Source organism: Lemur catta, chromosome 2, assembly GCF_020740605.2.
Source record: "Lemur catta isolate mLemCat1 chromosome 2, mLemCat1.pri, whole genome shotgun sequence".
NCBI lineage: Eukaryota > Metazoa > Chordata > Mammalia > Primates > Lemuridae > Lemur > Lemur catta.
Window position 1 is genome coordinate 111105466 of NC_059129.1, and position 27948 is coordinate 111133413.

Below are 27948 nucleotides of genomic sequence, written 5' to 3' on the forward strand. Positions count from 1 at the left end.
AAGGTACCAGTGACCAATCCTGGAGTGATGGAGATAGGTGACCTTTCAGATAAAAAATTCTAAATAACTATCCTGAAGAAGCTCAGTGAACCTCAAGACAACACAGAGAAGGACTCAGAAGCCTATCAGATAAATTTAACAATGAAATTGAAATATTAATGTAAAAGAAAATCAAGCAGAAATTCTGGAGCTAAAGAATTCAACTGACAAACTGAGTAATGCATCAGAGTCTCTGAAGAGAATTGACTAAATAAAAAAAAGAATTAGTGAGCTTGAAGACAGGCTATTTGAAAATACATAGTCAGAAGAGAAAAAAGAATAAAAAAGAATGAAACACTCCTACAAAATCTAGAAAATAGCCTCAGAAGGGGAAATGTAAGAGTTATTGGCCATAAAGAGAAGGCAGAGAAAGACTGGGACAGAAAGTTTATTCAAAGAAATAATAACAGAGAACTTTCCAAACCTAGAGAAAGATAACAATATTCAAGTACAAGGTGGCCATAGAATACCAAGCAGATGTAACTCAAACAAACTACCCAAGGCATTTAATAATCAAGCTTTTGAAGGTGATGGATAAAGAAAAGGTCCCAAGGGAAGCAAGACAAAAGAAAAAAACAACATATAAAGGAGTTCTGATACATCTGGCAGGAGGCTTCTCAGCGGAAACCCTACAGGTGAGGAGAGAGTAGCAGGACATATTCAAAGTACTGAAGGAAAAAAACCTTAACACTCTAGAATATTATATCCTGCAAAAATATCCTTCAAAGCTGAAGGAGAAATAAAGACTTTCCAAGACCAAAAAAAGCTGAGAAATTTCATAAACACCAGACTTATCCCACAAGAAATGCTAAAAGGAGTTCTTTAATATGAAAGAAAAGGACATTAATGAACAATAACAAATCATCTAAAGGCATATTAAGTAGCTGGCTGGTAACAGTAAGTACACAAAGAATATTCTATGGTTGCAATTGTGGTGCATAAACCACCTATATCTTGAGTAGAAAGCCTAAAAGACAAACCTATCAAAAATAACTACAATTTTTTAAAAGACAATATAAAAAGATATGGATGGAAACAATAAAACAATTAAAAAGCAGGGTGGGGGTGATGGAGTTAAAGCGTAGAATTTCTGTTACATTTCTCTTTGCTTGTTTGTCTCTTTGTGAGCAGAGTTGCCATATGCTTAAAATAATTGGTTATAAAATGTTTTTTACAAGCCTCATAGTAACCTCAAATGAAAAAGCCTACAACAGACACACAAAATATTGAAAACAAGAAATCAAAACACATTACCAGAGAAAATCACTTTTAACGAAGGAAGATGGGAAAGAAGGAACGAAGAGAGAGAGGACCACAGAACAACCAGAAATCAAATAGTACTAAGTCCTAACCTATCAATAATAACATCGGATATGAACATACTAAAGAATCAAAAGACAAAGAGTGGCTGAATGGATAAAAAACAAGAGCAACCATATATTGTCTGCAAGAGACGTATGTTACCTATAAACACTGAAAATAAAGAGATGGAAAAAGATATTCCATATAAATGAAAACCAAAAAAGAGCAGGAGTAGCTATATTTCTATCAAATAAAATAGATTTCAAGATAAAAACCGTAAAAAAAAAAAAGACAAAGAAGGTCATTATATAATGATAAGGGGTTCAATTCAACAAGAGGATACAATAATTTTAAATATATACACACCAGCACCCAGACATATAAAGCAAATATTACCAGAGCTAAGAAGAGAGAGAGAGACTCCAATACAATAATCATTGAGGACCTCAACACTCCACTTTCAGCATTGGACAGATCATCCAGAAAGAATATCAGCAAAGAAACACTGCACTTAACCTGCACTACAGACCAAATGGACCTAATAGATACCTACAAACATTTCATCCAACAGCTGCAGAATACATGTTCTTCTCCTGAGCTCATGGGTTGTTCTCAAGGATAGATCATATGTTAGGACACAAAACAAGTTTTAAAGTATTCAAAAAATATCGATTTCAAGTATTTTCTCTGACCATAATAGAATAAAACTAGAAATAAGAACACTGGAAAATACATAAACACATGAAAATTAAATAATATGTTCCTGAATGTCAATAAAGAGATTAAGAAGAAAATTTAAAAATTTAAAACTTTCTTGAAACAAATGAAAATGAAAACAAAATATATAAAAACCTATGGGATACATCAAAAGCAGTAATAAGAGCAAAGTATATAGCAATAAGTGCGTACATCAAAAAAGGATAAAATTTCAAATAAACAACCTAACAATACATCCCAAACAACTAGAAAAACAAGAGCAAATGAAATCAAAAATTAGAAGATAATAAAGATCAGAGCTGAAATAAATGAAACTGAAACAAAAAAAATACAAAAGATCAACAAAAAGTCAATTTTTAGAAAAAATAAAATTGACACACCTTTAGCCAGATTAAGGAAAAAAAAGAGAAGACCCAAATAAACAAAATCAGAGATGAAAAAGAAGACATTACAATTGATACTGCGGAAATCCAACTGAACATTAGAAACCACTATGAGACAATAATTGGAAAACTTGGAAGAAACTGATAAATTCCCAGATACATACAACCTACCAAGACTGAATGAGGAAGAAATCCAGAATCTGAATAAAACAATGACAAGTAACAAGATAGATACAGTAATAAAAAGTCTCCCATCTAAGAAAAGCCCAGGACTTGATGGCTTCACTATTGAATTCTACCAAGCATTCAAAGAATAATTAATACCAATCCTACTTAAACTACTCCAAAAAGTTGAGGAGGAGGGAATACTCCCAAATTCATTCTATAAGTTCTATACCACCCTGATACAAAAATCAGACAAAGAAACAAGAAGAGAAAACTATAGACCAATATTTCTGATGAATATAAATGCAAAAATACTCAACAAAATACTAGCAAACTAAACTCAACAACACATTAAAAGGATTATTCATTGTGATCAAGTGGGATTCATCCGAGGGATGCAAAGATAGTTCAACTTACACAAATCATTCAATGTGATACATCATATCAACAGAATGAAAGACAAAAACCATACAATCATTTCAATTGTTGCTGAAAAAGCATTTAATAAAATTCAACATCCATTCATGATAACAACTCTCAAATAACTGGGTATAGAAGGAATTTGCTGCAACATCAAAAAAAATCCACAGCTAGTATCACACTGAATGGGGGAAAACTGAGAGCCTTTCCTATAAGATCTGGAGCAAGACAAGGATGCCCATTTCATCACTGTTATTCAACATAGTACTGGAAGTTCTAAGCTAGAGCAATTATACAAGACAAATAAATAAAGAGCATCCAAATTAAAAAGGAAGAAGTCAAATTATCCTTGTTTGCAGAAGATATAATCTTATATCTAAAAATACCTAAAGACTCCACAAAAAACTAGAACTGACAAATTCAGTAAAGTTGCAGGATACAAAATCAATATACAAAAATCAGTAGCATTTCAATATGCCAACAGTAAACAATCTAAAAAAGAAACCAAGAAAGTAATCCCATTTACAATACCTACAAATAAAATAAAATACCTAGGAATAAACTTAACAAAAGAAGTGAAAGATCTCTATAATGAAAATGATAAGATATGGATGAAAGAAATTAAAGAAGACACAAAAAACAGAAAGATATTCCATGTTTGTGGATTGGAAGAATATTGTTAAAATGTACATACTACCCAAAGCAATCTACAGATTCAATGCAATCCCCATCAATGTACCAATGACATTCTTCACAAAAATAGAAAAATAATCCCAAAATTTATATGGAACCACAAAAGACCCAGAATAGCCAAAACCACCCTGAGGAAAAAGGACTAAACTGAAGGAATCACATTATCTCACTTCAAATTATACTACAGAGCTATAGTAACCAAAACAGCATGGTACTAGCATAAAAACAGACATATAGATAAATGGAACAGAATAGAGAATCCAGAAGTAAATCTACACATCTATAGTGAACTCATCTTCAATAAAGGTGCCAAGAACATAAAGTAAGAAAAGGACAGTCTCTTCAATAAATGGTGCTAGGAAAACTGGATATCCATGTGCAGAAGAATGAAATTAGATCCTATCTCTCATCATATATAAAAAATCAAATCAAAATGGATTAAAGACTTAAACCTAAGACCTGAAACTATGAAACTACTAAAAGAAAACATTGGGGAAATGCTTCAGGACATCGGTTTGGGCAAGGACTTCTTGAGTAATACCCTGAAAGCACAGACAACCAAAGCAAAATTAGACAAATGGGATCATATCAAGCTAAAAAGCTTCTATACAGCATAGCAAAAATCAACAAAGGAAAGAGATAACCCACAGAATGGGAGAAAATATTTGCAAGCTACCCATCTGACAAGGGACTAATAATAAGAATATGTAATGAGCTCCAACAACTCCATAGGAAAAAAATGAAATAATCTGATTAAAAAATGGGCAAAGGATCCAAATAGACATTTCTCAAAAGAAGATATACAAATGTCCAACAGGTATATAAAAAATGCTCAACGTCATTAGTCATCATAGAACTGCAAATCAAAACTTCAATGAGATACCATCTCACCCCAGTTAAAATGGCTTTTATCAAAAAGACAGGCAATAATGAATGCTGGCAAGAATGTGGAGAAAGGGGAACCCTCATAACACTGTTGGTGGGAATGTAAATTAGTGCAACCACTATGGAGAACAGTATTGAGTTCTCTCAGGAAACTGAAAATAGAACTAACTTATGACCCAGCAATTTCCCTGTTGGGTATATATATCCAAAGGAGGGCAAATCAGTATATCACAAAGATATCTACACTCCTATGTTTTTTGCTGAACTATTCATAATAGTCAAGATTTGGAATCAACCTAAATGTCCATCAATGGATGAATGGATAAAGAAATTGTGGCACATATGCACAATGGAACATTATATAGCCACAAAAAGAATGAAATCCTGCCATTTGCAACAACCTGGATGGAACTGGAGAACATCATATTAAGTGAAATAAGCCAAGCACAGAAGGATAAATCGCTCATGTTCTCACTCACATGTGGGAGTTAAATATTAAAAACAATTGATCTCATGGAGACAGACAGTGGAATGATGGTTACCAGAGGCTGGGAAGGGTAGTGTGGTGGGTGGAGGGGAATAAAGTATAGATGGTTAACAGGTACAAAAATATAGTTAGATAGTTAGATAGAATGAACAATATTTGATAATACAACAAAGTGAGTAAAATAAAAAATAAGTTAGGGTATACTTTAACAAAAAGAGTACAACTGGAATGTTCCTAACACAAAGAAATGATAAATGCCTGAGGTGACGGATACCCCAATTACCTTGATTTGATTAATCATATACCTGTATCAAAACATCACATGTACCTTATAAAGATATACAACTATTATGTACCCATAATTAAATAGAAAAAGAATAAATAAATAAATTTGTCTAAGACACATTTGATAAGGCACATAATGATAAAAATACAAACTTTTCCTCAGAAAGTGACTTTGTCATTTTCTGTTTGAATGCTGATGTTATAAACATAGCAAATTAGTAGGCAGCATATGGAAGACTACTGCAATACTGAAAAAAAGGAAGACAAATTATTTCATAGTGAAACACGAAAACAGTATGGAGCAAGTAGATATAAAGAAACACATGAAGTGCTGCTACTAGTACTATTACTACTGTTTTTACAGCACTTGCTATGTATTAGGCACTGTTTTAAGCCCTTTTAATTTTTCATATGTAATTCTTACAATAACTGAGGAAAATATAATTATCTTAAATTTTAAGATGAGTAACTGAGACCTTATCTCACACAGTAAGTAAACAGCAGGCAGTCTTATTGCAGAGTACATGTTGCTATTATTACCTACCATTTTGCACTATTCTGTTATACTATTATATCTGTCAACAATGAGATGGGATATTCTTTATGGTGGTATAAAATGATTCCACTTGGATATTATAAGAAAGCATACACTATCAAAATTAATATATGTTATTCCCAGGAGCATTTCACTTTTTGGATTCTTTTTTTATATAACTTAATAAAATCCTATTGTTAAATCTTTTTCCAAAGAACACTAGAAAGAATATTATTCTATAGAAGAAAATACATAGGAAGAAAAATTCACTCAATATATCAATAACAAGAGTATAAAATCTATGTTCTATAACTATAAAACTCAGAAACATACTTTCTATGCAAAAGGAGATTCTACTGAATGTATTTTTTCTAGTATTCCTCATCATTGCTTGCTATATGATGTACCTGGTCCTATAAACTGAAAGCTAAAATTCAATGTGAAAACCCATTTTGAGATAAAGAAGATACCAACCAAAGAAGTGTAATAGCTCCAGCTTTTTTATACCTTCTTTGAACTAGAAAGTCCAAACATGAAGCTCAGGTATTAATGAGCAGTTAAAAAAAAAAAGTTAAAGTATGAATCTATAAAATATACTACCAGCAGAGAATTCTAATTTTAGAAAAGTAACTGCTTTATTTTTTAGGTAGTACTTTACCATTGATCTTCTTCATGACTGAAAATTATACTTTGCTAGTAGAAAGGGAAAAAAATCATGAACCTAAGAAAATGGAAAATTTCCTTAATTCAGCTGCTTTTTAGGAAGTAATTTTTATATGTCAACATTTGACCAAAAGATTGAGAATTTCATGAGTCTCTGTAGCCCTACCACCTCTTCTTTATTTCCCGTTTAAACATGCTAAATAAAATGTCAAGGAATATGAACTCAACCAGAAAGATTTAAACCTCAAGAAAAGTAAAGTTGAAAAAAATGATTAACACTGAGGAGCAAAACTTGGGCCTTAAAATAAATCATCCATTTCTAGGCCTCTATCAAGGTTATATTATGGAAAGAGTCTAAACAAATACGAACCCAGGGAAGCCCCAGTTGACTCGCAAGTAAACTAAATGAAATAGTCCCCAAAATGCCTCTATTAAATCCAGCAAAAGTGAAAGACAATGTAATAAAACAGAACCTAAATTCACACAAAGGCTGTAGCACAAAAATCTAATAGCTAAATTTATTTTGTCTATAATGTTGCAGGAAAACAAATTACATTTAGACATGCTTTTTAAAATTAGCTATACAGAAATTACTTAATGGGTACATGTACATTATTTGGGTGATTGATGGATATCCTAAAAGCCCTGACTTCACCACTGCCCAGTTTATACATGTAACAAAATTACAATTATACCCCATTAATTTAAACAAAAAATAAAAGTATATAGAACTGTCTAATTTTTGCAACATATATAATATCTAAAGTAAAATTTAGCACCTTACCTTAGGCCAAAGATATGTGATTGTTCATAGTTGAATAATGAACGAATCTTAGCTTCAGAATTCAAAATTATAAGTCTATCAATAATATCCTGAAAAAGAGAGACAGAGTGAGGCAGTGCCCAACTGAAGCCATTTAAAGAAAATTCAGACAACAAATATTTATCCAGATTTGTGGTTCCCAAATTTGGCTTTCTATTGAAATCACGTGGGGAGCCGAAACAAAACAAAACCAACCCCACTAATGCCTGGGAGTCCCACCTTCAGAGGTTCTGAATTAACTGGTCTGAGTGTGGCCTGGATTTACATTTGGACTTGTAAAAGTTTCTGAAATGAATCTAACATTCAGCTATAAGGGAAAATCACTAATTTATATTCCACTCTGGAACTGGTGGAAAGCTTATACAGTGAGTTAAATGAAATTCACAATTGGGAAACATGAACAGTGAGTGGATCTGAATATTTTTATCTAGTTGTTATTTGAGATTTTGTTAATATAGATTTTCTGGTTCATACAAATCAGTGGTTTCTAACCCTGGTTGAACATCAGAAGCACCTAGAGAACTTTAAAAAAACATACAGATGCCCAGGATCTTTTTTAAAACCAATTAAGTCAGAACACTGGGGGTGGGATTCTGCCATTAATACTCTTTGAAAAGCTTCCCAAGATGTTTCAATGTGTAGCCAGGCTTCAAAACCACTGGTGCTAGTGCACAGAGAACTTGATGACCTAGGTGCCGCCAGTTGTCCCTAGCACGAACAGTTTTACCCTACCACAAAATTTTGGCCACCCTCTAAAAGGCTTTCTTTCTATAATGCCCTGCTTTTATGTATATCCTTGGGTTCAGGCCTAAGAAATTTATCATAGACAAATACTTGTCTAATTGCTCTTTTTCCTGACTAGGTAACTTGCTACCCTCCGGTGAGTTTAAATTCAAAATATTTCTGTGACCAATAAGGCAAAACAAGTCAAGTCTTGCTAGAGGTAATGTCACATATTATTTATTGAAGTCTTTGTGGATGATGATACAAAGATCATTTCATCAAACAAATAAAAGGCAAGGGAATGAGTTTATAAGGAGGAAATAATGGATAACTCAAAATCACATTTAAAAATACTAATCAAAATACACAAAATCTGAATTTTGTGTAAACTTACCTTTTAAAAATTTATACCCAACACTTAATGTATTTACCATTTTATAAATTATCTTATAGAAATGTAAATAATATCAGCACAAGAGTTTAAATTAGCAAACATCAATAAAATACCTAACGATGAATAAAAAGATTGTTATTTTAAAATGATCTGTCATTGTCTACTTAGCTGGGTACTCTTTGCTTCAAACATTACAATAGAACCTGAGCTAAACAACTCATATTCATATTCTCATTAATTGTAGCACAGTCATTCTCATTAATTGCCCCACCACTCTCTCCCTCTCTCTCCCCTCTAACCTCTCCATTCTCAGTGTTCTGAGTGAACAGTGAAGGAGCCACAGAGCTCTTCTTGACTTGCCACGGCCAGTGGATACTATTAAGTAGTCTTTCCAGTAGATAAGATGACAAAACTTGTTTGCTATGTTGTTCTTTGAATACATAGATATTGTTGTTGTTTAATAATCATTATCATTTAAGAAATGACCTGTTATCACTATTTTAATTACAGTTAATCTTCACAGAACAATCTAGAATTGATCAGGTATTAATACCTTTTCTTACCTGAGAAGAGAGGGGCTGCCAACTAGTTTTATGCACAGCAGTTTCTTAAAGGATTACTGTAAGTTTTTCATTATTACCAGAGTATTAGCATGGGTGATTGTAATTTGCACAGCTATCTGAATACAATGCAAAGTTCAGACTATTTGATAGCCAGGAATACCGTGCAACTCTGAAGTTCTAGTTCTGAATCTAAGTACTAGATACTGTAAGAATAAAAATGATAGAGACTGTATTGCCAACAAGCTAATGAGAGACTAGATTGCAGCAATCTATCAATGATAATGCATTTTCAGATAATAAATGTTACAGTAAATAATTTCTTCTTCAAAGAAGATTACATTGATGTATCACCACTTAGGGAAGAAAATAAAATTCATGGGAAGCCTGCCTTATGGAGAGCTTCAGTTTATAAGCACCATAACGTGTGTTAATAAGGGAATCAGCTTCCTAAATCAAGAAGCAACTTCCCAGCAACAAGCTAGTGCAGACAAGGCCTGGGAGTTACAAAAAATAGACAAAAACTCAATGTCTTTTTAAAATACATTGTTCAGCTTGAGAATATTTTCAATAAACTGCTAGGTCACACTGAGACCATACTGGAAAAACAAAGAGGAGTATCAATTCTATATAAATAAAGACATGCTTGAGTGCCTACTCTGTTTATAATTGTCCCAATAGACTTGTTTGTGCCATCTGACCCATTTTACTTAAGAAACAGGCAAGTGAAGGGTGAGCAGTGGCTTGTGATTGGTTAGCCTATGAATAAAACTAAGCCAGTCCAAAAGATACAAACAGATAGACATTTTACAAAAGAAGAGATTCAAATGGCCAAAAAACATATGAAAAATGCTCATCACTAATCATCACTAATCGTTAAAACCACAATGAGATACCATCTTACCCCAGTCAGAATGACCATTATTAAAAAATTAAAAAACAGGTGTTGATGTGGGTGTTGTGAAAAGGAAATAATTATTCATTGTTGGTGGGAATGTAAATTAGTACAATCTTTATGAAAAACAGATGGAGATTCCTCAAAGAACTAAAAGTAGACCTACCATTCAATCCAGCAATGCTACTACTAGGTATCTACCCAGGGGAAAGGAAGTCATTTTATCAAAAAGATACAAGTACTTGTATGTTTATTGTAGCACCATTCACAATCACAAAGATATGGAATCAACCTAAGTGCCCATGAACTGATGAGTGGATTAAAAAAATGTCGTATGTGGGATATATATACACACACACACACACACACACACACACACACATATATACATACCATGAGATACTACTCAGCCATAAAAAAGAATGAAATAATGTCTTTCACAGCAATTGGGATGGAACTGGAAGCCATTATCTTAAGTATTTCAGGAATAGAAAAACAAATACTGCATGCACTCATTTATAAGTGCGAGCTAAGAAATGGGTACACGTGGTCATACAGAGTAGCATAACAGACTTTGGAAACTCAGAAGGTGAGTGGGTAGGAGGAGGGTGATGGATCAAAAATTACCTACTGGGTACAACGTATACAATTTGGATGATGAGTACATTAAAAGCCCTGTCTTTACCACTATATGATTCATCAGTGTATCAAAAAATCATTTGTACCTCCCACATCTCACCTCGTGTACTTGCTATTACATTGGAACTAACTGATGAGCACATGTGCACAGAGGGAAGTAAAACTCAGTAGAAATCAAGCAGGAGGGGGAAAGGGGGATGGGCGAAAACCTACCTAACAGGTACAATTAACACTCAAGCATTACAAAAGCGATCCATGTAACCAAAAACATTTGTAACCTATTAATATTTTGAAATAAAACAAATAAATAAAGACATAACTCAATGGTAAAAAAAAAAAAAAGAAAAGAAAAAGAGCAAACATTATCCAAGAATTTTACCTCTTATTCTGAGAAAGGGATTGTTAAGCAGAAATACTGACTTGTTATTGTCCTTATTTGGAGAGTAAGTATCGTTAAGGAGATACATATGGGTGCAAGTTGTCAAGGGGTGAACTTGTGATGGTTAATTTTAGGTGTCAATTTTACTGGTTTAAAGAATACCTAAAAACTTGAAAAAGAAAAACCAGAAGCTGAAGAGGCAAGGAAGGATTCCTCCCTTGAACCTTGGGAGAAAGTATGGCCCTGATGGAATCTTAATTTCAAACTTCTGAACTCCAGAACTGTGAAAGAATAAATTTTTGTTGTTTGCAGCCACCTAGTTTGTGGTAATTTGATATGGCAGCCCTAGGAAACTAATATAAGGGAAGAGGGTGAAGATAACAATATGGAGCAACAGGTAGTCCCTCCCATGGAGAATGGAGGACTATGGAGTCCTCTCCCATGGAGAATACCACCTGGAAAAAAATGAAATACTAATAACAATAATAGCAAACACATAGCATATATTGTTTGCCAGGCAGTGATCTAAATTCATTTACTCTTCACAACAACCCTGAAATAGAAACATTACTGCTTTTTTTAAGCCACTTTATTGAGGTATGATTAATATAAATAAGCTGTACATGTTTAATGTATACAACCTGATAAGTTTGGAGATAAGTATACACCTGTGAAACCATAACCCCAATCATTTATACCATAACCTAACCATCACCTGTAAAAGTTTCCTCCTGCCTTCTCATAATATTAAGTGTATGATGAGAACATTTAGTATAAGATCTACCCTCTTAGCAAGTTTTAAGTATATAATACAGTATTGTTAACTACAAGCACTATGTTGTACAGTAGATCTTTGGGACTTATTCATTTTGAGTAACAAAAACTTTGTTTCCTTCAACTGTACCTGTCCATTTCCCCCTGTACCACCCCCAACCATTCAACTCTGCTTCTATGAATTTGACTATTTTAGAATCATCATATAAGCCATATTATGTAGTATTTGTCTTTCGATATCTGGCTTATTTCACTTAGTATAAAGCCCTCTTTTAACAAAAAAGAAAACTGAGATCTAATTTGTCCACTTATTATTTATGTGTCATGTAAGTAGTAAGTGGCAGAACCAGGAAGCTAATTCAGGCAGTCTGGCTTCAGAATAGAAACTCTTAACCCCTATACTATGTTTGTCTTTCAGCGAAGCCAAGATGGAAAGCAATAACAGAAAAAGAGGGAGAGTGTAGAGAGACAGACAGATGTGGACCTGACAGCATTTGCAGTCCTGTTTCCAGTTGTCTCTGATATTCCTGAAAGTTATTATATGTAAGTCAGTAAATTCCCTCTTTTGCCTAAACTAATTCAAATTGCATTTTTCTCCCTAACACCATATCAATATACAACTACAATATAGCTAAAAGTTAAGTGATAGAAACTAAAAAGTAATAGAAAATTGTACATGTTACAGAAAAAGTTTTTTGTATAACTCAACTTTAATTTACTAAAGTACAGTTGAGCGCTGCTCACAGGGGCTAGGAATTTGATAGATACCTGACATGAAGTCATGAAAAGTTAAGATCTAATATCCCTAAAATCTAAAAAATCTCTTAAAATTGAGAAGAGAAATAACACCACAAATAGAAAACTAGGCAAAAATGAATGAAAAGAGCACGAGGAGAAGAATAAATGGTCAATGGCCATTAAATACAGGAAAAGATGTTCTGTTCATAATGAAAAAACATAAATTAACATTTCTCTAACCTTCTCATCTAAAATTTGACCACATAATCTTCTTAATCAGCCTACCAGGAAACAGACACTATCATAGCTTATTCATGGGAATACAAAAGGATTATTCCCTGTGGATGGAAAATAATAATATATACCATATGTTGGTAAATATTACATATAAATTATCTTTCAACCCAGTAATCACACTTCTAGAAATCCATCCCAAAGATACTATGGTAGCAGAATTCTAACACAGTCCCCAAGATTCTCAGGCCTCAGACACAAATACAAGTACTGCTGTGAAGAGATTTTTTTGCAGATATAACTAAAATCCATAATCAGTTGACTTTAAGATAGGAGATTACTGGAGTGGGTCTGAACTAACAGCATGTGCAATTTAAAAGCAGAGTCTTCTCTGGTCACAGAAGAGAAATTCAGAGAGATTCAAACAATGAAAAGGATTTGTTATGAGGAAAGTCATCCACTGCTGAAACGGAAGGGGCCACAAGGCAAAAACCGGAAAGCAGCCTCTAGAAACTAAAAGTCCCGGGCTGACAGCCAGTAAGAAACCAAGCACTTCAAGTCCTACAACTGCAAGAAACTGAAATCTGCCAAAAACATGAATGAGTATAAAGCAGATTCTTCCCTAGAGTCTCCAAACAAGTACTCAGCCTTGCCAACACCTTAATTTTGGACTCATAATACTCTGAAAACTCAGATATACTGTGCTGGACTTCTGACCTACAAAACTGTGAGTTAACGAATGGGTGCTATTTTAATCTGCTAAATTTATAGGAATTTGTTATGCAGCAATAGAAAGAAAATACATAGACACCCTGGTGAATATTATATAAGCTAAGGCTATTAATTTTGACATCATTTACAATGGCAAATGATTTGAAAGAACCCAAGTCTACCAATAAGAGATTGGGTAAACTCCAGCACATCTACACAATGGAGTCCTATGCACTTTTGGACAAAAGGATAAGAAAGAGCTCTATATACTGCTATGGAGTAATCTCTAAGACAGGTAATTAAGAGAAAAATTCTAAGGACAGGGAAGTGTATATAGCATGCTATCTTTGTTTAAGAAATCTGAAGAGAAAGAAATTATACATTTTTTAAAGGACAGTAGAAAAATAAACCAAAAACAAATTTGTTACTTACAGAGAAGTGTTGTACAATAGATCTTTTTGCAATGATGTAAAATGTTCTCTATCTGTGCTGTCCAATATGGTAGCTGCTAGCAATATATGGCTAGTGAGTATATGAACTTGAAATGTGACTATTACTTGAAATAAATTTCTAATTGTATTCAATTTTAATTTAAATTTACATAGCCACATATGGTCATGGCTACCATACTGAAGATCAAAACCAGCAAGGGGAAGGAGGAGGGGAGGATTAATATGGAAGCATATTCTGTAAATGTGCTTAGTTATATATTGGAATCAAATAATTGTTTCCCATAATTAAAAAAGACAAAATTAAAAACAAGAAATAAAGTAAAGCAAAAAAACAACCCCTCTAAATTTAAAACATTCTGAAACAAACCTATCTACAAATTTAGTAACATAACCAGGCAGAGTAGAGATTTACTTACATCAAGTGATTTTAAAACACAGTATTTTGACTGTAAATCCCCAGTGTCATATATTCTAAGGACAAAAATAACTGAAAAGAAATGTCAATACGCATTCATTGATCTTATTTTGAAGCCATTATATATACATTGCACAAAAAATCAAGTAAACAATTTTGCTCACATTATGAAAATCTTAGGAAACAAGCTTTTCAGTGAAAGAAAAAAGAAATATAAGTAGAGAAGCAAGTAAGAAGAAATGATATAAATTCAGGATTATTTATTCCCCTTGGCAGTCCACTTAAAGGCCTAGAAATAGTGAACATTCCTAGTTTCTAAGTTGCAGTTTTTAAATAATACTTCCTCCTAAAAGTAACAAAGACTCTTTGAAGATGCCAGATTTCAAGCCTGGGCTAGCAAATGTACACAAGGATTCTGAAACATCTTATATGAGAAAACAAGAAAGCAAAATATCAAACATTAATGTGTACATATCGAAAGGACTCAGCCAAAGAAGGATATCTTGATCATCAAAAGCAATAATAAGTGCACTGGATTAAACACATATGTATATAAAAAACAGCAGTTCCTAACAATAATAACAATTATAACAAAATTTCCCTATTGGAGATTACTGGAGCAGCAATTCATTTACTCCAAAAATTTATAAATAAAGAGGCAAGTATTTATTCTCCCTTTCCTGAAAGAACTGTATTTAAGGGTTACCCTTATTAAATTCCTTATGGAAGAATTCCAGTTAAAAGCAAAAAGAACGACAGAATTAGCTTCACCATTTCATACCTGCTAATGAAACAATGAATCAATGCAACACAAGACAAACAAGCCAGTTTCTCCAATAAATCAATGGCATGGAAACAAAAAGAGGGGGAGAATAAAAGAGGCTAAAAGACATAATGACTGAACATAACATGTGAATCTTGTTTGGATCATAACTTGACCAACTGTAAAAAAGGTATCTTTGAAACAACAACAGAAGCTTCTGTAGATATTATATACTAGATAATATTAAGATATTATAGCTAATAGTTTAGATATAATAATGCCACCATGGTTTATGGTGGCAATTCAAACCAAAGCAAAACCAAAGAAGTCTTTGTCAGTTATAGGTACATTCTAAATTATTTAGAGGCAAATCCACATTATGCCTGTAATATGCTTTATAATTCAGAAAAAAAAAAGGAGTAAAAGGCAGGAAACTGGAAAGGAGTGGAAGAATAAATGGAAGAAAACTGACAGAATGTCCATAAAAGCTTAAGTTTAGTGATGGGCATATGAGAGTTCATTATGCTATCTTTTAACGTAAATTTAAAGATGTCCACAATAGAAAGTAAAGAACACACATGTACATATGCTAACTCAAATACACAGGCACACATACACACACACAGTGATTCCTCAGCATGACTTCCTAAGGTTCCTGCCATGGGACTCTGATCAAAGAAAACAGAAACTTTTTAAATTAGATATTCTTGAATAAAGCATAAGAAGGACCCAACTTATTAAGATTCCATTCATTAAGAGTGTAACCTATAAGAAATAATAAAGCAGTGAGGTTACTAAGAATCTACTATGCTCCTAGTAGAAAAATATAGCTTGCTAGAATTTAGAGACAAGACAAAACAGAGGTCTTCTTCTCACAGATTCTACAACCTATTAGGAGAGGCAAATAGATGTATAAATAATTATGAAATAATGTGACATATGCTTTATTCATGGAAAAGGTACCCTAACAGTACATTAAAAGGAACACATGAACTAGAAAGGTAGCCAAGGGGAAAGGGCAGAGAAGACTTCAAAGGAAGTGTGAAGCCTGAAATAATTCCTGAAGGAGGAGGAGGTGCTATCTACCCAAAAAGCAAGGTTATCTCTCTGGACTGCATGGAATGAAAGTAGCTTTTCCAAAGACCCTGCAGGTTAGGAGTCAAAGGTATGAAAAGAGCGGTCTTTGAGAAGCAAGGAGAAACTCTGTGCCATGAGGAATAAGGACTAAACCTGGTGGGAAAGGAAAATCAACAAAGATTTTAAACAACGAAATGACTGCATCTGGTTTTCATTTTTTAAAGGACCACTTTTGAATTGTGTGAAGATAAATTATAGGATGAGATTGGGGAAAAAAAGAGCAGTTAGGATCTCACTGGCGTAATTTAGACAAGAAATAAGGATCTGAGCTAAGATGGTCTTAATAGGAATGAAATAAAAGAAACAAGATCAAGGTATTAGGGAGAGAAAATCTGTAAGATGGTCACTTATCACATATATACAGAGAAGAGTCAACAGATTTCTAGCTTATTCAATTGTGTTGATTATGGTATCATACACTGATAGGAAAAGAGGGAATGGAATTGATTTAGGAAAAATGAAACATTACATTCAGTTGTAGACATGGTAAAACTAAGATGCCTATGAATTTTCCAGATGCTCAGCATGTGGTATGAATACGAGAATAGATCTGGGAGTCAAGTAACATAGGTCAAAGAATTGTCAGTGTGCAACTATGAAGCCATAGAATTGAATAAGATCATTCTGAGGTACATAGAACAGAGGAAGAGAAGTCCATGAAGACAACTATACAGTAGAAACCAGAGTAACTGGAAGAGAACCAGGACTATTAATAAGTAATGCAAGAGCCGTTAGAGAATAGAATCAACTGTGTCATATGCTGCAAAGTGGTAAATTAAGTTAAAGGAGGGGGCAGGTTCCATTGGATTAGGAAATCACATACCTATAGGGTTTTGGTAGAACAATTTCAGTTGGGTAAGATACCAGATTACACTGGCTTCCACAGTTGATAGAAGACAAAAAAGTAGAGACTTCAAGTATGCGCAGTTTTTTCAGAAAGAAAGCAAACTATAGAGTGGTAGCTAAAAGAAGACATAGCTCAAGAGAGTAGTTTGTTTTACTAGGAAGTCTATACACATTTAAATAATGATGGGAAACAGTGATTCTCCTACAGAGTTGAAATATAATGCCCTTGGGAAGAGTGGAGCAATAAAACTGTTTGCAGTTAAGTGTTTTAAAACTAAATAGGAAAAAAATAATTCTTCCATGTAGATATACAGGAAAACTTAAGAAAACAAACATTCAAACAATCATTCTGGATTAAATAATAAAACTCATTAGTATTTATTTCCCATAATCCATTTCAATAAAGCCAGTATTAGAAATAATTATTTTTAATAACCATTCACTGAATATCTATTACATGCTAGACACTAAGGACATCTAAGGTATTCTACTTTCTCTAAGGTACCCACAGGTTAGTGGGAAAGACAGACACATAAAACTATAGGCATAGCTCATCTTATTGTGTTGCTTTACTCTGGTTCACAGATAATGCATTTTTGGCAAAATGAAGGGGTGCAGCAACTCTACTATGTCCAGCAAGGCTACTGGTGTCATTTTTTCCAGCAGCATGTGCTCACTTTGTGTCTTTGTGTGGCATTTTGGTAATTCTTGCAGTATTTCAAACTTTTTATTATTATTCTGTCTTTTATGATGATCTATAATGAGTGATCTTTGAAGTTACTATTGTAATTGTTTTGGGGTGCCATGAATTGTGGCCATACACGACAGAGAACTTAATGGATAAATGTTATTTGTATTCTGACTGCTCCAACTGGCCATTCCCCTCTCTCTCTCCCTCTTCTCAGTTCTCCCTATTCCCTGAGATACAACAGTGTTAAAATTAGGCCAAATAATAATCCTACAATGGCCTTTAAGTGTTTCTGCAAAAGGAAGAATCACATACCTTTCACCAAACAGCCAAGTTGTGAATGCAAAGGAAAAATGCATGAACGAAATTAAAAGTGTTACTCTGGTGAATACATGAATGAAAAATGAAACAGCCTTATTGTTGACATGGAGAAAGTTTGAGTGGTCTGGATAGAAGATCAAACCAGCCACAACATTCTCTCAAGCCAAAGCCTAATCCAGAGAAAGCCCTAACTCTCTTCAACTCTGTCAAGGATGAGAGAAGTGAGGAAGCTACAGAAGAAAAGTTTGAAGCTAGCAGTGATTGATTCATGAGGTTTGATAATAAAAGAAGCCAGCTCTATAACATAAAAGTACAAGGTGATGCAGCAAATGCTGATGTAGAAGTTGCAGCAAGTTATCCAGAAGATCTAGCTAAGAAAAGGATGAAGTTGGCTATGCTAAAGAACAGATTTCCAATGCATACAGCCTTACACTGGAAGAAGATGCCATCCAGGACTTTCATAGCTAGAGAGAAGTCAATGTCCAGCTTCAAAGGATAGGGTGATTCTTTTCTTAAGGGCTAATCCAGTTAGTGACTTTAAGTTGATGCCATTATCTCATTTACCATTCCAAAAATCCTAGAGCCCTGAAGAAATACGATGAATCTACTCTGCCGGTGCTCTATAAATGTAAAAACAAAGACTGGATGACAGCACATCTGTTTACAGTATGCTTTATCGAATATTTTAAGCACACTGTTAAGACCTACTGCTCAGAAAAAAAGATTTCTTTCAAAATATTACTGCTCATTAACAATGCACCTGGGCACCCAAGAGCTCTGATGGAGAGGTACAAGAAGATTGTTATTTTCATGCCTGCTAATGCAACATCCATTCTGCAGCCCATAAACTGAGTAATTTTGACTTTCAAGTTTTATTATTTAAGAAATACATTTCATAAGGCACTAACTGCCATAAATATTGACTCTTCTGATGGATCTGGGCAAAGTAAATTGAAAACCTTGTGGAACGGATTCAACATTCTAGATGCCATTAAGAATATCCATGATTGCTGGAAGGTGGTCAAATTATCAACATTAACAGGAGTTTGGAAGAAGTTGATTCCAACATTCATGGATGACTTAAAGAAGGTTCAATACTTCAGAGGAAGAAGTAACTACAGATGTGATAGAAAGCAAAAGAACTAGAATTAGAAGTGGATCCTGAAGGTGTGACTGAATTCCTGTGATCTCATGATCAAATTTTAACAAATAAGTAGTTGCTTCTAATGGATAAACAAAGAAAGCAGTTTCTTGAGGTGCAATCTACTCCTGGTAAAAATATAGTGAACACTGTTGAAATGACAACAATGTTGAAATGACAACCAAAAATTTAGAATATTCCATAAACTTAGTCAATAAAGCCACAGTAGTGTTTCAGAGGATTGACTCCAATTCTGAAAGAACTTCTAGTGTAGGTAAAATGGTATCAAAAAGCCTTTCATGCTACAGAGAAATCTTTTGTGAAAGGAAAAGTCAATCAATGCAGTGAACTTCATTGCTGTATTATTTTTAGAAATTGCCACAGCCACTCCAACCTTCAGCAACCACCTCCTTCATCAGTCAGCAGCCATCAACATTGAGACAAGACCCTACACCAGCAAAAAGATTATGACTTGCTGAAGGCTCTGATGATCATTAGCATTTTTTAGCAATATTTTGTAAATTATGCTACACACATAGGGTATTTTTAGATATAATGTTATTGCACATTCAATAGACTACAGTATAAACATAAGTTTTATATGTACTGGGAAACCAAAAAATTTGTGACTTGCTTTATTGTGATATTCACTTTATTGCAGTAAGTCTGGAACCAAACCCACAAAAACTCCAATGTATATCTGTACTTAACAAGTGCCAAAAATAAGTAAGCACAAGAGACAATTGAAAAACTTCAAGGAAAAAAAGATAAGAAAATCTAAGTTAATGTTAAATAATGGAGGCACTTATCTTTATTCTCACTTCATATGTTATCAATAATTTCTAAAAGTAGACAAAGTTTTTAAAAATTCAAGTATTCCTTGGATATAATTTATTCCTAATTATCCTAGTCAATAAAAGAGCAGCACTGGTATGACTAATAACATAATGAATCATCTAAAAATCATTCATACATATACTCAAATTTATGCAAAGTTTCTTTCCTGGTTTAGGAAAGTTAGCTTTATATTCTGCTAGGTGTTGGGACTATTAGGTGACCTGGGTCAAAGATTCCATTCACAGATAATTTAAAATCGATAACCCATGGATAAAATTTAAAAATCATTCTTTTAATGCCATAAACTAATGTTTCTTTTCCTTTTTGCAGTCAAACTGCATTTTTACTACCAACTTCAAATAGCAGCATCTATAAAAGAGAATGATTGAAAGAAAATAACTTACAATGACACACGTTGGGACTTCACGAAGAGAATATTCTGCTTTATTAGGAAGATCTTGATTGCCTACCAGCTCATAAACAACAGGATAGGATAACAAGTTCACCAGTGCTAGAAAAGACTAAATGGAGAGAAAAATAGTCATTTAAATGGTTCATTTTTTTCAACCACATCCATGGAAAAATTATTAAAGTTTTATAGCTGTATGACTGTGAGGGCTACTTTAATTTTTTAAATAAGCCTAATTATAATTAATTCTCATAAATATGAAATACCTACATATATGGTAAGTATAAAACAGCTAACATGAACACCAGTAATCTACAAGCTGACAATGCATGACATAACAACTGTTACAAAACATAATACATGAGGTTTGGAAAATGTTATGTATCTCTTGCAAAGTTTAGATCTGACAAAATAATTCCATAATTCAACTTTTTCATTCTTTGCACTGTTATATCTGATATGTAAGAAAATACAAGAGAATAACAGGGACTTTGCAGCAAGATATTAAATTCTATATATTCTTGCCCTCAGGCCACAAGGCTATCTTTTAACTACATTCACTGAAATCCAACTAATCTAAATATTATGGTTAGTTTTAAAAACTATGGATTTTCCTATCAAAACCAGCTCATTTTTAGGTACAATCTCACTAAGTTACTTTCTCCACAAAATTTTTAAGCTCCCTGCTCTCATTTCCTCTTATTAAAAGCAACTACAATATTTTTCTCAAGCACATTTCATTCTTTGACTCCCCAGCTCAAATACATTCAGTGGCTGCCCATCACCAAACATCAAATCTAAACTCCTAAGCTGGACTTTCAAGGCATTTTACTAATTGACACTTTTCTTCTCTTCACAATCTCAAAAGCCTCATTTCCCATTATTCCTCACATGAATTCTCCACTTTGGTCAGTCAAACCTGCCTGTGGTCTCCTTTAATTGACTGCCACCTATGCATACTTCCTTATCCTACTAACATGCTCCTCCCACTTACTCATTATCTCACTTTCTAAGCTTTCAAAAGTTTGCTGCAACATCTCTTCTAAAGACTTTCCAATTAACTCCATGCATATCTACAAAGCCCTATATTCTATCAATACTTCTATCTTTTGTTTGTATTATAGTAATTGTGCTTTCTTGTAATTATTAAGTGTCCTTTTCTAAAATTTTTCACTAGACATAGAAAATTTGAGAGTCAGACAAATTGATAATTTTCACTAGTATCAGAAAATTGAAAACTTAGAAAATTAACAAGAACATTAAGTTCAATCTCTCACTTAACAGATGAAAATTTGAGGTCAAGTGAAGTGGCTTGGCCAATGATACACATTCAGAAAGTTGGTTGCAGAAATAATCTGTATTTTCTTATTTCCATGCATAGGTCACTCATTACAAATCACAGTATAATCTTCAGACACTATTTAACATTTTCACCCTTATTCTACAGTCTTTGCTTGAGGACCCAGAAAAATTAAGTCCATTTTATATTTCTTCTCTTATATCAAATGCAGTGCTATTCAACAAATAACAGTGCCTATATAGCGAATAAATTTAATACATAGTAGTTTTCAACAAACGTTTCCAGTTAAAAAATGAACTCACATTAAGTTTTTTAAAAGTATCTATTTTCTCCCTAATATAATATTCTATAAAACGAAGATGAATTTCTAACCAATTTACAAAGAAAATAATTCATGATTTAAGGCTAATATCTGCTTGAATAGCAATGAAGAAATCATAAAGAATAGCTAAATAAATGTAATAAATTAGTTGTCATTTACTAAATGCCTACTAAAAGAACACTATGCAAGAAGTATGCACTATGGAGAAGAAAAAAACTATTAACAAGAAAGGTATGTTTGAACAATGTGTCCATTAATTCTATACATATAAATTGCAGGGAAAGCACAGGGAATCTGCATGGTTCATAGCCACCTAGGAAACCACTGTATAAACTAATTCACTAATCACCATGTATTGACTAGAAAGATCATTAATAAAACAGATTTCATTATCCCTTTATTCTTAATCCAATTTAGTTCATCCTGAGACTGCAGATAAGCCAAAAAAACACAAGCTAAAAAATTCGTTATAAATTGAATATGTATTTTATAATGTTCTTAATATTAATCCAGCCATATTTAGATACTATCATAAATAATCCTCTTTTACGTTTAAAGTGTCTTTCCCATGTATTATAACCATGACAGATTACAAAAAAAGTTTAATGTTCATTTTGATAGAAAAAGACATATGATCTTTATAAATCACATATAACAATAATATATTGAGAATTTTTGTATTATTTATACATGAAGAATTCAATTGTTGTTTATAGAACCTCCCTCCACCTAAGATATAAAACAATTTTTACTACACATAATCATGGTAACATCTGATATGAAACTCTAAACAAATTAAGTAGAACGTTAGGTCAAAACAACTAGACAACCATATCTGAACAAAAACAACTTGAACAAAATTTTAAAAAGACTTAAGAAGATTTCAGCAGCTTGTTTCTAGAACAAACAATCCATTTCTCACACACTGGGACTTTTAAAGACATTAGCCTACTACAAAATTGTGATGTGCTAAGCATTTCTGGAACTAAAAGTATTTACAATGTAATCATTTGTTCCCACAAAAATATTATAAATTGTTGTTAATATCAGATATTAATTATCTTAAACTTCATAGTAGCACAAAACATAAATCTACTTCATCCATTTTTGAAGAGGAGAATAAAGTTTTGTGCAATAATGATAAGGAAACTAATGGAAAGTCAAATGTTTGATATATTTTAAGACTAAAAAGAATATTCTCCAAGCCAAAAACTATTCTTATGAATTAAAAATCTTTCAGGTGGATAATGATCATCTATTCACTTATTTATTCACTCAAAATATTTTAATGCCAGCTGCTTATTAGTAATTGTGCCAGATGCTAACAATAAAAATATGAATAAAGGAATGGTCCCTGTTCTCAAGGACTCACAGTGTAGTACTGGAAAAATACACTATTAAATAATTTAAAACAGTGACCAAAATGACCTGATGGTACTGCATTATGGAAAGGAATAGGGGGTTTTAAGGAGGATGACATTATAAAGTGAAGTAGGGAGACATGAGCGATGAGGCTACAGAAGTATCAGGCCAACAGACCAGGCAGAGATGAGCTATGTTAATGAGCTCTATCTTTATCCTCTAGCAAAAAGAAGAAACAAAATGTTTTCAGAAAAGTAGTGGGAATTATATTTCACATTTTACATAAAATTCTCTAAAGGAGCATGGTTTTGAAGGTAGACAATATTGGTGAGGGATGAATAAACAGGGTAGGACTTGGAAGTTTTAAGAATAACAGAGATACGTTATATTTATTATAGCAGATGTATTTAAAACATGTCCAAGGACAGAGTAATCAGAAAGTGATTCAAAAAGGTAGTTTCAGGAGAATACAAGTCTGAAGAGGAAAGGTCAGCGAAGAAAGTGTGTATGAAGTACTCTTTAAGTTTGATGAAGAATGGGAGAAGGAAGACTGGATAATAATAGTATAACCGCTACCATTACATGAGAACTCAGTTTTGGCTAAGTACTATACTACCAATATTTATTCACATTACCTATTTTAATTCTCAATATGTATAACTGTAAGAAAATTATTATTCTGAGGGACCAGTTGGCATCTGAAGGCAAGTCTGACTAACTCTAAAGCCTCTGCTACAATGTAAACCACCAGAAGACACTAGAGTGGCACTTAGATGTAGGCACTAGAGTGGCACTTAGATTCAGGGAGAGGATCTTTTATTTGGCGGCAGGGCCAGGGATTCTGTTTGTTTTTGGATGAATCAAGCCATCTTCAGATAGATAGTGTTATATCTTTCTTTCCAATCTGTATGTCTTCTATTTTTTTCTTGTCTTATCACCTTAAGACCTAATGCAATATTAAGTAAAACTGGTAAGAGTGAACTAAATTTAGGTTCAATATCTCCCCATTAAATGTGATACAAGATATATGTTTTTCAAAGGCAGCATTTAACAGATTAAGGATTAAATCTGTTGGGCAAGTTTTATCACAAATGCGTATGACATTTGGTAAAATGCTATTTCCACGTTTATGGAAATTATCTTAAGAGGTTTCTCTTTATTCTGTTAATATGGTAAACTGTATTTTTATTTTGGAATGTTTAGTCAACTCTGAATTCCTAGGATAAATCCCATATGATCATAACAAATGGTTCTTTTATATATTGCTGGATTCAGTTTGATAATACAATATTTTATTAAATATGTTTGGTCTATACTCACCAGGATATAGATCTGTAATTTTCTCCTCTTTTTTTGGTAATGTTTTTGTGTCATTTCTGTATCAGTGTTATGCTGGCCTCAAAAGTTAGGAAGTATTTCCTCTACCTGTTTTTCTTAAAAAGCTTGTGTAAAACTGGTGTTCTTTCTCCTATAAATGTTTCATAGAATCCATGAGTGAAACCATTTGATTTTCTTTGTATGAGTAGGTTTTTCATAACAAGTTCAGTTTCTATAACAGATAAATAGCTATTCAGTTTTTATTTTTTTATTGGGTCAGTTTCAGTTTTGAAGTGTATTTTTAAATTTTCCAATTTTATCTTAGTTGTTGAACTGATGGCCTAAAGTAAATCATAATATTCACTTATTATCCTTTAATATTTGTGGGATCGTCAGTCATACCCCTCCTTTCATTCTAGATATTGGTAATTTTGGCTCTCTTATTTTCTTGGTCAATCCAGAGAAGGGTTTATCAATTTTAATAATTGTTTCAAAGAACCAAGTTTCGGCTTTGTTACTTTTCTCTAGTTTGTTCTGTCTTGTTGATTTCTGCTCTAATCTTTATTATTTTCTTTCTTGCATTTGCTTTGGGTATGATATGCTCTTCTTTTTCTAGTCTCTTTGAAACTTTGAGACATTAATTTTAGATTTTTCTTATTTTCTAATATAAAAATTAAAAGTTTAAAATATCCCTCTTAGCAATACTTCAGCTATATCCACACATTTTGATATTTGATATTTTCATTTTCATCCAGTTTGAAATATTTTCTAATTTCCCTTGTGATTTCTTCTTTGAGCTACATATTAATAACATTAAGAAGTGTGTTGCTTAATTTCCAGATATTTTTCTAGTTTCTAGCTATTGATTTTTAATTAATTTCATTGCAGTTATACAACATACTTTGCATTATGCCCATCATCTTAAGTTTATTTAGACTCGCACTTCATCCAACACTCTTATCTTTGTGCGCATGCCAGGCATCTTTGAAAAGAATGGGTATTCTGCAGTCACTGAGTAAAATATACTATAAATATTAATTAGATCAAGTGATTAATAGTGTCATTCATATAATGTAACTCTTTACACATAATCTGTTGATCAACTGCTAAAAGAGATGTTAAAATCTTCAACTCTAATTGTAGATTTGTCTGTTTCTTCCTTAAATTCTATTTTAATGCTTCAAATATTTTGAATCTCTGTTATTAGGATCATATTATTATGTCTTCTTAGTATATTGACCATATCATTATGAAATATTTCTTTAATCTAATATTTCTTCATATCTGACACTAAATATGGCATGCCAGTCTCCTAATACACATTGTTTCTCTGTATATCTTTTTCCATTCATTTATGTTCAATTTATTTGTGTCTTTAAAAGGAATTACTAAAGACAATACATAATTGGGTATTCTTTTTTTATTCACTCTGAAAATCTCTATTTTATTCAGAGTATTTAGTCTCTTTGCATTTAGTACAATTATTGATATGGATACATTTTAAAGCTACCATTTTCCTATTTATTTTCTTTTTCTTCCCACCCATTTTCTGTTCTTTTGCTCTTCACTTGGCACATTATTTTTTTTTAGAATTTTTAAAATTTGTTTATTAGCTATACCTCTTTACACTATTTTCAGTGCTTTCCTAAGGAAGTACTATCCAATAGAACTTTATGTGATGATAGAAATATTATATAATCTGAACTATACAATATGGTAGTTATTAGCTAAAGTGGTATTGAGGACTTCAGATATGACTAATGTAATTGAGGAATTGAATTTTTAATTTAATTAATATGAATTTACATAGCCACATCAGGCTACTGTCTACCATACTGAACAGCACACTATAGAGAAAGAAAATAGAAGAGGTGGGACTGGAATGGAAGTAAATTTTTTAATATACCTCATTATATTGAAACTATGTAACTGTTTTCCACAATTTAAAGGACAAAATAAAATTAGATTCCAAAGGTAAAAAGAATCCTTAGGGAATAATAGTTAGAGATTACAAGGTGGGCACTAGGACTGTTTACTACTATGAGTTGTCATTGTTTCTGGATCTTTCAGTACATAGATTAGGAGAATACACAGTATTTTTTAAAGAAAAAAAAACTAATTTTTAGTTTATACTGACATTTCTAATGCAAAGTCAAAGAAGTCGAATAAAATCCCTGTAACCTTAAATTTGATTAGAAATATTTCCTAGGGATTAAGCAATATTGTGGCACCTTATAAAAAATTTAAGAACCTTGTAACCAGATAGATTCATATACCATGATACAATTACCCTGTCTTTTATGTCAGCAGTCCCCAACCTTTTTGGCACCAGGGACCGTTTTCATGGAAGAAAATTTTTCCATGGATGGTTGGGGGTAGGGATAGCTTTGGAATGATTCAAGCAAATTACATTTATTATGCACTTTATTTCTATTATTATTGCATTGCAATATATAATTAAATAATTATACAATTCACCATAGGTTGGGGATCCCTGCTTTATGCTATAATGTCTTTAAGTACAATAGAAATTCCACTATGTCATAATTTTGTTTTAAATATTTATATATATTTAAATATTTATATATATTTAGAACAAGTTAAAAGAAAAAATAATAGGCTTTTATACTCATTTACCTATTTGCAATTCCCTCTTTCCACCCTGAAAATCCAAATACCCATCCAGTATTACTGTCTTTCAATAGGAGGAACTTCTTTAGCATTATTTGAAATGCAGGTCTGCTGACAAATAATTTCCTAGCCTTTGTTTATTTTTAAATTTCTTTCTTTAATTATTGAAGTATACTTTTTCTATATGTAGAATTCCAGGTAACTGCTTCTTTTTGTTTTTCCTTTCAGCATATTAAAGATGTTCTATTGCCTCCTGGCCTCTACTGTTTCTAACAAGACACTAGCAAACTTTTCTGCTAATCCCCTAAATGTAATGTATGATTTTTCTAAGGGTTCTTTAAAGATTTTCTCTTTATCTTCATTTTTTTAAGTTTTTCTATAATAAGCTTCAGTGTGTATTTCCTTTTATTCTCTTTTCATAATCCTCCTTGAGATTCACTACATTTCTTACCTTTAAGTTTGTGTCTTTCAATAAATTTGGTGATTTTTAGCAATTATGTAGTTAAATATTTTTCTGCTCCAATCTGTCTTACGTATTTCTGGTAAACCAATTAGATACATGT

The 27948-nt window shown here is 32.6% G+C and overlaps 1 protein-coding gene across 3 annotated transcripts in view; it reads right to left on the reverse strand.

Annotated features, from left to right (window-relative positions):
- Positions 1-27948, reverse strand: part of TBC1D32 (TBC1 domain family member 32) — a 184350-nt gene that overhangs the window by 90001 nt on the left and 66401 nt on the right. For all 3 annotated transcript variants that reach the window (XM_045544276.1, XM_045544275.1, XM_045544274.1), the window contains 2 exons: positions 20449-20565; positions 7359-7447 (listed from right to left, as the gene is read on the reverse strand). In XM_045544276.1, the coding sequence (XP_045400232.1) occupies positions 7359-7447; positions 20449-20565 (206 nt within the window). The remainder of the gene's footprint in view (positions 1-7358; positions 7448-20448; positions 20566-27948) is intronic.